Here is a 14,221-nt window from a genome sequence, read left to right on the forward strand (position 1 = left end):
ATCTCGCGAGACTATGTGACGTGTTGCAAGCGGGTTGATATCTCGGGAGCTGTCTGAAAGCAGCAGAGGAACAAACAGCGTGAAGAAGATTTTAAAACGTGCATTCAGCAGACGGTGATTCTGCACAATTTCGCAAGAAGTCTACTTCGTAGCCTTCGATTGTTTCAAGTTATCTAACAACGAGAAACGTCTGCTGTAGCTTTTCTTCTCGTAACTTTGGGGAAGTTTGTCTGCACGGCTCGGAGTGCCCACAGCAGAAAGTCGAGTCGGTGGTCCGCAGTTGTTCTGCAGGAATGTCGCAGAAAGAGAGACCCAAGTTTCACCGAGAGGAGGTCAACAAGACGATATGGGAAGTCCCGGAGCGCTACCAAACCCTGTCCCCGGTGGGCTCTGGCGCATACGGATCCGTGTGGTAAAGCGCTTTATACGATATTTGGTTGAGGTAGTTTTTTGAGTAGCCTGGTCACCTAACTTAACCTCCATTCATTTAGACGAGGCCTGCGCTGCAGATGCTAAAGTTAGGTTAGCTTGTCCTGATTGTTGGCTAGCAAGGTGGAGCCACGATGTGCTACCAACAAGAAAACCTGTTGACCAGTTATTTATCTCTCATTATCCACTTGTTAAACTTGTGTTAAACCTGTGTAACTGCATACATGTTCACACGAAATGCACTGCAGGAACCTGCTTATTAAATAAACAACGTTAAACTGTGGAAAAAGTACGCGAGTCTTTATCTGATCATTGGGCATGTTACAATCACAGAGCACTTATCTAATGATGATCCTTTTCCCAAAGGCTACTCTAATGATGTTTTGGAAAAAGGGATTTGATTTACATTATAGGTTTTTATTCATGTTGAACAGTTTCAAATACTATAGATTTTTGCTCAACACAACACACTATTTTGGTTATTAGTAGTCCTTCAGCAAGTGAAAATACATGGTTTGTTGGAAATGGATGCTCTCCAGTTTTCTATAATTCAGACGTTTGTCAATATGCATTTGACATTCTAAATTATATTTTATGAAGTGAATTGACATGTTGATCGATAATTAAATCAATGTTGTTGTTGCAGCGCTTGTCACTATTGCAGTTGTATGGATTTACCTGTTATAGGCCTACATCTAAACAGATCATTAACACTTTCCTTTCTCTTGCACATTCTAAATGATTCTTATCAAACTATCTATATCATTTCAATATACCTCCCAGTCTTAATGAAAACATCTTGATAACGTTTAAGTCAGATTTAACATGATTTTTGAACAAATAATCACTCGTTTGCAATACAAACTGCATTATATTTACAATAGAGATGGGATTTTGACTCCTTGATTCGGACCACCTTGCTGGTGAGGTGCAATTCCTTAATGCTGCATTGTAGCTTTAGTGTGAGGTTAAGATTGACCCTTTGCATTGGTCTAATGATTAAATAGGTTGTGCTGATACCATCTAGGACACAGTGTTGTCTGCAGTGCACTTGGTTTAGTGTGCAGATGTTTGTTTTGCAAATGGAAGCGGACAGCTGTGCTGTTGCTGGGCAATAAGATAATCTGTTGCTGGTCAGATTACAGTCTGCTCATCCCAAGTGCATTAAACGTGATTGATTTTTTTCTCCAAAACAGTACACTGGCTTATAGTGTCATTGTTTACATGAAGGACTAAATGTACCGTACACTTCTGGTCAGTTTATTTATACCCAGCTTTATACCAGTAGTTATAATAATGTGTTGTGTCAATCAAAAAGTATTTTTTATTGGGAAATGCATATTTGTTTTTTGGATTATGCATATTTATAATTTAGTTGTTGTGGAACATATTATGCATGATGCACGTTTAAAGATCTAACCAAATGTGCAACCACATTTGTATTAGGAGTAAAGATATTTTAGCTTCTCTCCTCTCTCTGGTTTCTGAGTCCCAGCTGCAGGCCCTGCTGGTTAGTTGACTCTAAAGACAGTCAGCCGTTAGAGTGCAGGCATGGCTGCTCCCAATCTGCTGAGAGATGACGTTTTCTGCTGATGTCGCCCTTTTCCACAGCCTTCAGCAGCTCTTACTGCACCTAATTCGTTTTTGAGAGAAAACTCAGTACATTCTGACATAAAACCTTTGAATGTAGGTTAGTGCTGCAGCAACTAGTCTGCTGATCAATGTTTTAGTTTGACAGGTACAACGTCAACCAGGGACACTATTTGATGATCTTATTATTGGAGTCATTTTTCCTCAAAATGGAAGAACATTTTGTTTTCAGCCCTTCACTTCCCCTTATTGCTCTGTTTTATATCACATTAAACTCAATATCTTTGGGGGTTGGAATGACAAAACAAGCTATTTATAATCATCACCTTGTACTTTGAGAAACTGGGATGGTATTGTTTACTGTTTTTTGTTTTGCTTTGGTGTTATTTGCAGTCTCTAATTTAAGTAGTGTTACTGACATTATAACTGCTGTGATTCAAGCTCACATTTTTCTACTTTCTTATGAACAGTTCTGCATATGACATGAAGACTGGTTTTAAGATCGCTGTGAAGAAGCTCTCTCGGCCCTTCCAGTCCATCATCCATGCCAAGAGAACATACAGAGAGCTGCGGTTGCTGAAGCACATGAAACATGAAAATGTGAGTCGTCTTGTTTCTCTTCCCTTTTGTTCTGTGTTCTGGTGAACACTCATAACCAAAAAAAAAAGTGTTTTGAGTTCACTTCCACAACGCCTCACAACATGTTTTTGTTGTTGTTGTGTGGCCTGCTTTTTTGTAATTATGGTTTTAGTTGCTTCCCCTTTGTTCCTTGTGTTGTTAACTCGTCAAGTGTTTTCATTTCTTTGCAGGTGATTGGCCTCCTGGATGTCTTCAGCCCTGCTACTAGTCTAAAAGAATTCACTGATGTGTAAGTTGAATGCTTTTACTTACAATAACATGCATCCTAAGTTCACCTCAGCAACACTTGTACATGATGGCCGGGAAACACCTGGAGCCTGGCCAGCTGACTAAACACACTGGAACATTTCTTGACTGTCCGCTCTGTTAGTTATTCACTCACTGGCTGCTACTAGAGTCATTTCAACACCAGCTTCCTTAACTTCGTTTCCTGCTCTGTGGCTTTGTGAATCATATCTGCTTTTCTGGCAAACAGGTTTTGTGTTTTGTTTATGTAAAGAGTCCTCGGATTGGGGAAGTGGACAGTGGCATTCTCCCCCGCCGTGCGTGGAATGTCTCTTTCTCTTCTATACACACTGAGGGATTTGTATTAAGATCAAGTTGTGACTCCAGATTTAGGTCAACTCCCAACCTAAGAATGTGTCCACTGAATACTTGAAGTTTCTTCCCTGACGATATTTGATTTCATTCTTTACATATTCCTGTATGGACAGTTATTCATCACAACTTGGCCCAATCCATCTATTTTTGAGGAGTTTCCACTTCATGTCTGAGGCCTTGGTCAACAGCATTGGCAGGATTATTTCTTACAGCTCACATGCATGTTATTTTGTGTGGGAGGAAACCCTACCTAATACTGGGAGAATATGTCAACTCCCAGGAACAGAAACAAGGCCTTGCAGACAGTGCTCCCTGATTTCTTTTAATGTTTTTAGCCGAGGGAATGGGCAATGGCTGCTAAACAGAACTGAGGGGCATAGAGTTTAGTCATACATGCTAGGATACGCAGTAACTATTTGGTATGTGAGTACTTCAAAACATTCAAGAAGTTAGTTTACACATGCAAGTCAACTGTATTCACTCGTTAAGTTATTTGTGTCTACAAAATACTGCAAAACTACTTTCACTGCAGAGTTGCGATACTAGTTAATTTGTGGCATTTGCCGTGTTGAATATTGCCTCTGCTCTTTCCACTTTTATGGTTAATGTTTTATTAATTCTTCCTGACCTAAAAGGACGATGGGTAGTAGTACTTCTGCTTGTATAAAAACACTTGTATAAATACCTTTGAGACTCCAGAGGGAGCTGCGCAAAGTCTTACAGATAAATTGTCAGTCAGGTTTGAAGACTACAAGTTTAAAGCGAGGAATCTGTTAGTATGTTGTTAACTAGCTTGCCTGACCTCTAACGCACATTTATCTATGACAACTGTTGGAAGTCAAAATTGCAATATAGTCAGTCAGCCTTAGGCATAAAGCAGAAGGCATAACATAAAGAAATAGGGCGTTTCTGATGCACTTATTTTGAACCTTTTTATGACCTACTGTCCATCATGAGTGCCCAGAATAGCATAATGTTATGAAGGACTGAATGCAACACAACTGTGTGTAACAGGGTTAATGAGAGACAGCTGTCTGGTGTGGAGCTTTTCTTACAGTGTATAGAAGAATAAATGCTGACTCACAGGCTTTCAGGAGAAAATATGGCTCTCTTTATCTGCACATCTGCTGGAACATTGTAAATGTTCTGAATGCATTATGATATCCAGGAAAAATCCCAGAAATGCAGGTGCTGCAAGTATGGTTCCCCTCGGCTCTAAAAATACAGACTGAGTCACAACGCTGTGGCTCCTCCGAGCTCCTGTTTCTACAAGAGAGAGGAAAACAGAGGTCACTATTTTTATCCCCTTTTTTTCCAAGGCGGGTGAACTTTTGAGGGTGTCTGTTCAAGTTCAAGCGTAAGCGGGTGCTATATAAAGGCCTCGCTCTGTGTGCTGGTGAGTGAGAATAGAAGAGTATTCATGAAGAGAGTGTTATTTGCTAAACAGCACATGGCTCTGTGTATCTTGGCTGAAGCATCCTTCTTTCACAAGGGCTCTTTGGGCATTTTAAACAGCTCTGGGATTAGATTTGAATAATCCATTGATGCCGTTCTATTAAATTGGGTGTGTTGTTAAATGACGCTCCATTTGTGAAGGGATTGGCCTTTCAGAGCCTCTGGAAAGAAAGAAAAGAAGTAGCAGTTAAACCGGTTTTAAACTCGCAGTCATATGGGGAAATAGTTTCAGACTTAACAAATACATTCATTTAATTCCATCTGGCTTTGCATGAAGTGGGAAAACATTGACATGCCTGATATGTGTGTCTATGCAGGTATCTTGTGACTCACTTAATGGGGGCAGATCTCAACAACATAGTGAAATGTCAGAAGCTCACAGACGACCACGTGCAGTTCCTCATATACCAGATCCTCAGAGGGTTAAAGGTGAGCTCTTACAGAAAAAGCTTGGCATTTTGGGTAATGTGTTTATTTGCTTTCTCGACTCTTGACAAGAGGGAGAATGAGCATATTGCCCAAAATGTTGGATGAATCAATGTTTCCTGCATTCTTCTGCTCATTATGTAATTAATACATCTTTAAACTGATTGTGCTATTTAACATGTTCTCCATCTCTCTGCAGTATATCCACTCAGCAGACATCATTCACAGAGTAAGTGCCATGTTAGATTTGTTTTGTCTGTCAGCAAATGTCACGGTGTCTTTGCCCCAATTCGGATAAAAAGAAGTGTGTCAGGCTTAGTGTTAATTTCGTCTGCTATTTTTTAATTTAGTTTTAGTCTTAGTCCTGTGTTAAGTTTGACTAAAATTTGTCATTTTAGTCAAACGTATTTCACAATAAGATTATATCTTGTCCTTATTTGATGAGAAACACAGGTTGAATGATTAAGAATGCAGCTTTGCAGAGAGTATCAGGTCAGGTTTATGGTGTTTTTACCAGCTGTGTTATGGCCACATTCCTTCCCTTCTGATAAAACAATGCATTCGCTTTTTTTTCTCCGCCTCATTGTAGCGAAAATGGCCCAAATATCATTACATTACATTACATTACATTGCATTACAAAGCTGACGCTTTTATCCAAAGCGACTTACAATAAGTGCATTCGACCAAGAAGACACAACCTTGAAGAAAACAGAATCATATAAGTACATCAGGTTTCATAGAGCCAAACATTTCAAGTGCTACTCAACTAGCTTTAGATAAGCCAGTCCTTTATTAGTATATAAGTGCTTTGTTAATAAATCTATCGCTCGAAGTGGAGTCGAAAGAGATGAGTTTTCAGTTTGCGCCGGAAGATGTGTAAGCTTTCTGCTGTCCTGATGTCAATGGGGAGCTCATTCCACCATCTTGGAGCCAGGACAGCAAACCCACGTGTTTTTGCTGATGGGAACTTGGGTCCCCCTCGCAGCGAGGGTGCAGCGAGTCGTTTGGCTGATGCAGAGTGTAGTGCACGCGCTGGGGTGTACGGTTTAACCATGTCCTGGATGTACGAAGGGCCAGATCCATTCGCAGCATGGTAAGCAAGTACCAGTGTCTTGAAGTGGATTCTAGCAGTTACCGGAAGCCAATGAAGGGAGCGGAGGAGCGGAGTGGTGTGGGAAAATTTAGGAAGGTTGAAGACCAGACGAGCCGCTGCATTCTGGGTGAGCTGCAGAGGTCGGATGGCACATGCAGGTAGACCAGCCAGGAGGGAGTTGCAGTAGTCTAGGCGTGAGATGACGAGAGCCTGGACCAGAACCTGAGTCGCTTTCTGTGTCAGCTGGGGACGTATCTTCCTGATGTTGTAAAGCGTGTATCTGCAGCAACGGGTTGTAGCAGCTATGTTTGCAGTGAAGGACAGGTTGTTATCTAGGGTCACACCCAGATTCCTTGCAGTCTGAGTCGGGGAAACAACTGAGGTGCCGATGTTGATTGTTAGGTCAAGAGTGGGACAATCTTTTCCCGGAAGGAAGAGCAGCTCAGTCTTGTCAAGGTTGAGCTTGAGGTGATGAGCAGACATCCACTGAGAGATGTCAGCTAGACAAGCAGAGATGCGTGCGACGACCTGGGTCTCTGAGCGGAATTAATTGGGTGTCGTCAGCGTAGCAGTGGTATGAAAAACCATGCGGGCTAATGACTGATCCGAGCGAGTTTGTGTACAGGGAGAAGAGGAGGGGACCAAGAACAGAGCCCTGAGGGACCCCTGTAGTTAATTGACAAGGGTCGGACTCAGACCCTCTCCAAGTCACCCTGTAGGTACGGTCTTTGAGGTATGAGGTGAGGAGGGAAAGTGCAGAGCCTGAAACTCCAAGTTTTTGGAGCGTGCGAAGGAGGATCTGATGATTCACCGTGTCGAATGCAGCAGACAGGTCCAACAGGATGATGACAGAGGAGAGGGATGCAGTTTTGGCAGTGTGCAGTTCCTCAGTGACAGCAATGAGAGCAGTTTCTGTGGAGTGACCTGCCTTGAAACCAGACTGGTGCGGATCCAGAAGGTTGTTCTGATGGAGATAACAGGAGAGTTGTTTAAAGACAGCGCATTCAAGTGATTTAGACAGGAACGGGAGTATCACATCGTTTCTTTCTGCCAAGCAGTGGTGGCTTTAGACTTTTTCGTTGTCAGTCATTTTGACGGACAGGATCGTAACATTTCCGTCATAATCCATTATTATCCGTCGAGTGCACAATTTATCACTCACTCGCGCTGACAGGGGGGTATTCGGTTAACCCGAGTGCGACCACTGCTCCCAAGCCCTGTTGTTGCCATTTTATTTTCTGTTAAATAAGGTTAGTTAGACCATGAGTTAGACCCGAGTCTTCCTGACAGTTCACAGTGTGCCGGTGTAATTCAAATCTACCGCCGTGCGCAGCACAGACACACACAGCTGCTGCCCTGCCGCAGCACCGGAAATGGAACTGCTGGGAGAAAAACTGACTATCAGAAATGTAACGTTATCTTTGGCAATATTTCGTCTCCTCATTTTTCGTCAACGAAAGTAAAAGAGAGATTTTAGCATAGTTTTTATTTAGTAAACTACATTTTCGTCTCGTCATTTTTCGTCAACGATATTGCATGATGATTTCGTTACAGTTATTGTTTACTGCCGTCGGTGCCGTCTCGTCATCGTATCGTTTTCGTCATGGAAAAAAAGGTCGTTGACGAACATATTTCGTCATAGTTTTAGTCAACGAAATTAACACTAGTCAGGCTTTAAAACATCTTTCACCGGGCCTTGTGCAAACACTGAAGTGAAGGGAAGTCATAAACAGGACCTTTACTTTTACATGTTGTTAATTATGTAAGGCTTCTATTTTTGGATTTACAACAAAGGGGTGGATTACTTTATAATCAGAACACTTTCTACAGATCAAGTTTTCAGATGCACTGCAATGTCAATCCAAAAGTGTGCCTTATCACCTAAACTCAAATCACACTAATTCTAGGGCTGCCCTCTCTTAGTCAATTACTCTGACTATTGGTCATTTTGGTCTTGGTTAGTTTAAATTACTTAAACATGCATAGAAACGTATAACACAAGGGAGCCCTTTAATAGTCACCCAACAGGAGCATTTGCAATGAGCATGTCTGACAAGCCCAAGAATTAAAGTGGTGCTTTTATATTCTTCTTCAATGAATCGACAATATCTTATCATAGTGTTAGTCAACTGAGAATTTCTTGTGTTTTTTCCTCTCTTCAGGATTTGAAACCTAGTAATCTGGCGGTCAATGAAGACTGTGAGCTGAAGGTCAGTGAACCACTGCTCTCATTTAAAACATGCTTTCCACAATGGTGAGTATTTTACAAACATTTCTGCTTTATTTTTTTTGTAATTCAATTGTTCTCAGATTTTGGACTTTGGCTTAGCGCGGCACACTGATGATGAGATGACCGGCTACGTGGCCACCCGCTGGTACCGCGCCCCCGAGATCATGTTGAACTGGATGCATTATAACATGACAGGTAGAGACGGAGCATTTCCTTTTTGTATCTATACATCATCATAGAGGAGTTGATTGCTGAGTGAATATTAATGTATGTGCCTTTTGTCTTTTCTGTGTTCCAGTGGATATCTGGTCAGTCGGCTGTATAATGGCAGAACTCCTCACTGGAAAAACTCTGTTTCCTGGGACTGACCGTATCCTTTTCATTTGAGTGAACTGAACGTTCAGAGCTCCTATAGTTTGAGAAACCCTGATCCACCATTTGCATAACAAATCAAACAGGTTAAATGCACATTGACTTATTTGTGGAAGTACTGTTTATGATATTTGTCAACGCAGTCGCAGAAACTGATCTTCAACGCTTCTCCTCTCGTGAAAAACCTGCTCTCCCTGCTATTCTCTTCCAACACAAAGCAGCCTGAGGTGTTTTTAATATCAATAACGTAACAACGATGGTACTTGTTTGCACACTTCCCTCTGTCTTGGCTCATACCCTTTGCTGTAATGTTTCCACTGGCGTGCTTCAACTCTTCCTACACCGTCAGTATGCAATGTTGGCTTTGGTTCACTTACTCCCTGCACAACTGCCAGTCTTTGAATAAGCTTATCAATCTGCACCGAGCTCCACATTTTATTTATCTTCCCTGCCAGTGTTTTCAGACTAACGGCTGAGCTTGTAGGCTGCGTTCAACAGAGCTTTTAGCTGCCTCCACTTTTGTCTTGTTGTAAGCTGTCTGCAGGTTACTTTTCAAATACCTTCTCTTCACTTTGTGCACACTTACATGTAGGCTTTTATCTATTTTCGCATCTTATGTGTGAATATAAAAATCTAATATCACAGATGTTTTTTTAGTGACATACAAGGAGGTTGAAGACTAACAAGGCAGATTATAAGTTCTCTCTTGTCCAGCATCTGGTCTTCCTTTACCGTGCCGGTAGACATTGATCAGTTGAAGCTAATCATGCTGCTCGTCGGAACACCAGGGCCCGAGCTCTTGATGAAAATATCTTCAGATTCTGTGAGTTCACAAAGATATGCAAGGTTTTTCTCTAACCCGTTTTCTGCTCCAAACTTGCCACTTTGTTGTGCATAACTTGGTGCTTCTGCTGCCTGACAGACAGCATGTTTTTACAACCTTCAGCTTTGTGGGAATGAGACCTGCTACCTGCCTCTTTAACTGGTTGAATTAAATTAAATGTCTCATTATATGATTACAATGACAGCTCTGGCTTTCTCTGACTGCATTGCAAAGTATTTTCTTGTGTTTTTCCTTTAAATCCTAACTTTCTTTACTCACATATTGCTTGTAGTTTGCTTTTCAATATAACATTGCAGTGCATCAAGAGTTCAGCGCCACAGTGTCAGATTGAAAAGCAGCTTCTTAACCAACTCCGCTCTGTCGCTATACTCCCCTTGACACAAGCTTCATAGATATAAACCAGCTTCAGCAGATAATGCGTCTAACAGGAACGCCCCCAGCAACTCTAATAAGCAGGATGCCCAGCCATGAGGTGAGCAGGATCCACAGTTTCTTTCTTTAGACCTTGCAACAGACAGGCGGGAAGACAGTCAGAACTCAACCGCTTTTCTTGTGACGCAGCTCTTGGCTTAGTATACTTCATTTATCCCCATATTGTTCCACAAAAAAATGTGTAGAATTATAATGGCAAGTATTTGTGAAAGCACTTGTGGTCAACCCAACAATATTGTTGAAATATCCATATTGACGTATTCGATTAAAAGTAAGCTGATATTTCGATTTCTCCATGTAAAAGCCTTAAAGCTAAATATCAAATAAAGTATACCTTTTTGTTTCTTCTTTAATGAGAAGGTAATGATGGTGACCACATCATCACGTGCTTGATTTAGACTACTTTGGTCAAGTGGGGTTTGCGGAGCAGCACGGCCTGTCGAGGATTTAGGATGAATTCTCAGTGATTGTGTGTTGGCTGTCTGACACGCTTGTTGCATGAGACCGAACAGTGATTGCCAGAAGTGGTAAAGGCATTTGTATGCTTGTCATTTTGCTCAGTTATTGTTAAAATCTCCTGATTTAAATGTGCTGATTCAAACATGCACAGTGTTATAGCTAGGCTTACTTTTATATACAGTAGTGACTAACTGCACTTCCTATGTAAGACGCTTTGTTCTGTGGTTTCTTTCTTTTTTTGTTGCAAATTTCCTAAAAATCTTGCTTCTCTCAACATGTTTTTTGTGCAATTGATGTGCTTTTTTTTTCATTCTAATTATGGAATAACTGCCAGTCTGCAACTTAATCTTTTTTGTTAAGAAGAAGAACCTTTATAATCCCCCTAAGGTTAGGGTTTTGGGGAACGGGCTCTCGGGTAAATATTTTTAAAAACTAAAAACTCCTATAATAAAACCACAAAAAGTTTATAAAGCCCTGTTTGGACTGTGTTGAAAAATTAAATGAAAGAAAATGCAATAAAAGGGATAGAAGAGAGCAGCGGCTGAAGCACAGAGCTTAGGGTTAGCGTTACTAATTTGTTTAACTGTTAGAAAAGGGAAACCCAGATCCACCACACTGCGATTTCCTCGACATCTCGCTGGCAACATTCCTGGGCTGTCAATCATATATTTGCCTCGAGCTGTTTAACTGCCTTTGTCCCCTTCAGGTAGTCAATAACCCTGTACAGAGAAACAGCTAGTAACTTTAACTAAAACCTATCAAGTGTTTTACTAATATTTCTAATAAAAAAGGTTGTTTATAACGTCATTTCTGCCTTGGGCAAACGACCCTTTCCTATCCAAGAGAGGACCGTGTTTACTGTAAATTGCAATGATGAGCGTTGTCAAACACAACATAGGGGTGAACATCATTTTTTTCTATCTCCAAAAATGATGGGCCTTAAATAAATATATATATATAAACATTCAGGCTTATGTTCTCTCGTCTATTGATGGGAATGTGGGAGGTTTGCAGTAATAATTAGATGCCGGTGGCTACATTGAACGGAATCGGTAGCATCAAAATATAGGAGCATTACGAAACAATCCCCCCTGAATGTAGGAGACATGTTGCTGCTAGTGGGAGCTGACATTTGATTTACTGCACTTGTTTTTTTTACAGGCCAGGAACTACATCAGCTCTTTGCCTCAAATGCCCAAGAGGAACTTTGCTGATGTGTTCATTGGTGCCAATCCACAAGGTAATGCAAGATATCTGCAGTATTGTGTTGTGGTGCCAGCCCTGCTACTTGCAATGAATATATATTTTGTAATTCTAACATTGTTTTACATGATTTTAAAGCTGTGGACCTTCTGGAGAAAATGCTGGTCCTGGACACAGACAAGCGGATAACAGCAGCCGGGGCTCTGGCTCACCCGTACTTTGCTCAGTACCACGACCCGGACGATGAGCCCGAGGCCGAGCCGTACGACCAGAGCTTTGAGACCCGCGAGCTGGTGATTGAAGAATGGAAACGTATGTCCTTATTTCACATGGAAAGCATTAATACTGTTAATAAAAATAACCCTGATTTTGAATTGAACAATTTTCTCATTCCTTACAGGATTAACGTATGAGGCGCTGTGTGAATTTGAGCCACCACTCTATGATGAGGACGACATGCAGTAAAGAGCTACCCACATCGGGTCCAGCCTGCGACAACTCGTAACCACCTTGAACATGAGCATAAGTGATAAACCAACCCTCAGACACACTTGTATCAGAGTGCCTGCCAGCCTTTGTCGGTCTTTTTTAGCCAAGAAAACATTGTCCACAATTAGCTCCTGTAAGGAGATTATAATCAGCGCAGGGAAAGGAAGAGCTTATCATTAATCTTATTTATAAACCACTAATGTTGATGGTCTGTTGCTGGGAAATGTCACTTCTTGCCAATAGCTGAAAATCATTTTATATTCTTCAGATATTTTTTAATCTAGACTTTTATGACTTGTCACTGTGACACTGATATGCTGAAACACCTGGACCTATAGCTGTGCTGTTTTGTGTTTTTAAAATGTTCTATTGAGTAATTTATGAAAAAGCTCCTTTGTCCATCAATTGTAAAAGGGATATGCTATTCTACCACTTGCCATGCCAAGCTGTCACATATAGCACTGGGTCACATGCATTTGTAAACTTATTCAGTTATGGTAATTATTCATAGATTTAAAATACAACTCGTAAGGGTTTCATATCTGTGACAGAAGTAGATTTGTTTTTAGGTATTTGAGAATGTGCCCGTTTGTGTAGTCACTGACCTTCAGTGCTCACCAACTGAATTTCACACATTTTAATGTTTATTTTGATAGTTTAGATGCTCCGTGAGACTCTTACAGATATTTTGGCGACACAGAAAAAACGGAGCCTCTGCTGTTTAAAGACCGTACTTTTCAACAAAGCACCTAAGTAGGAAAAAAATATTCAAGGGTACATGCTCTACTCAATATGATGTAAATATCTGTGCGTTATTTTAAAAGAATCAGACTTATTGTGCTTATGTTATAAAGCAATCACTAGTATGTACATCAGTTAAAGAATTTGTGTGCGTTTGCGAGAGTGTTTTGTTGGTTTACAGGAAATGTAAGTGTCATGCTAAAACCTATAATAGAAATGTTGCATTAATGTGTATGAGAGGGATTTCAGACGTATTTATACTTTGTGGAGGTGATATTTATAAAACAACAATCGAAAGATCCCTTAAACTATTTTCAGTCCAGCAGAGTAACTACTATTGTCAGTCCTTTGTTTAACAAAATAAAGACTTATTTTTAAGAGACTTTCAGTTTTTTGTTGGTTTTCTGTTGTCCAAACAACCTTTGATTTACTATTTATTTTACTATTCTAGTGCCAATTTTCTGTGATTTCACTTAATTAATGACTTAAATGATTTTGTGGGTTTTTACTAAGAGACTTGCATATTGATAATGTATGACGTGCACCACATTTACTTCATGCATATTTTGACTTTAAAGCACAAACATTGACGACTAGGTCTGTGTCCTGTTTATCAAAAACATTCTTACACAGAAAAACTACAAATAATAATGAAAAACCTTAGATTGGCTGTAAAATCACAAATATCTAAGAAGCACTTTGTTCAAAAGAAAATCTATATTAATGTGTTTCTCAAAGTGTCAAATGCTCAATCCACAATTTCATAACACAGGATGCTGACAACATAATGCTAAAATGATCCTCCGCCCTGGGTTATAGACCATAATAACCTCTAACAGGTAAAGTATTGTTCCAACACACGCGGGCCATAAACTCAAGAGATAACAGAGCAGAAAGGCCAAGTTTCGTTATGATAATTTAAAAATAGAATAGGATAATATTATTACCATACTATTGTGACAGTGTAAAAGGTCCCTCTTAGTTCATAGCTTAGTCACATTCTTTTATTTACCAATCTTAAGGTATCCTTGCTAAATGTTATGAATTAGTGCCTGAGAAATATTACATTCAATATGTCATCAGAATTTGAAACGTTTTATTCCATACTATTTTTTAATGATATAACTCTTCACACAGTGCATAGATTCATAAAGACTTATAACATTATTTATTCGACCATCTGATAAAAAATGCAAAGCTAGATAAACGATCATTGCA

General features: G+C 40.2%; 1 protein-coding gene across 2 annotated transcripts; it reads left to right on the plus strand.

Moving 5' to 3' along the window:
* Positions 1-15: 15 nt before the first annotated feature.
* On the plus strand, positions 16-13,386 carry mapk14a (mitogen-activated protein kinase 14a). 2 transcript variants are annotated; one of them, XM_034209351.1, is made up of 12 exons: positions 16-412; positions 2,490-2,619; positions 2,829-2,887; positions 5,031-5,142; positions 5,339-5,368; positions 8,396-8,443; positions 8,544-8,658; positions 8,762-8,833; positions 9,579-9,658; positions 11,732-11,810; positions 11,912-12,085; positions 12,174-13,386. In XM_034209351.1, the coding sequence occupies exons 1-12, from the start codon at positions 294-296 to the stop codon at positions 12,236-12,238; spliced, it is 1,083 nt and encodes a 360-aa protein (XP_034065242.1). In that variant the 5' UTR covers positions 16-293; the 3' UTR covers positions 12,239-13,386. The 2 variants fall into 2 exon arrangements, with proteins under 2 accessions (XP_034065242.1, XP_034065241.1); XM_034209350.1 differs by lacking the exon at positions 9,579-9,658 and adding an exon at positions 10,072-10,151 and having other exon boundaries at positions 18-412.
* Positions 13,387-14,221: the final 835 nt, after the last annotated feature.

This window comes from Gymnodraco acuticeps, unplaced genomic scaffold, assembly GCF_902827175.1.
Source record: "Gymnodraco acuticeps unplaced genomic scaffold, fGymAcu1.1, whole genome shotgun sequence".
Classification (NCBI taxonomy): domain Eukaryota; kingdom Metazoa; phylum Chordata; class Actinopteri; order Perciformes; family Bathydraconidae; genus Gymnodraco; species Gymnodraco acuticeps.

Bases quoted from the DNA above. Each gene is read 5' to 3' on its own strand.
- mapk14a (XM_034209351.1), top strand. From the start codon at position 294: ATGTCGCAGAAAGAGAGACCCAAGTTTCACCGAGAGGAGGTCAACAAG. The intron at 9,659-11,731 runs GTGAGTTCACAA...TTTTTTTTACAG, and splicing joins TGAAAATATCTTCAGATTCT to GCCAGGAACTACATCAGCTC. The intron at 11,811-11,911 runs GTAATGCAAGAT...ATGATTTTAAAG, and splicing joins CATTGGTGCCAATCCACAAG to CTGTGGACCTTCTGGAGAAA.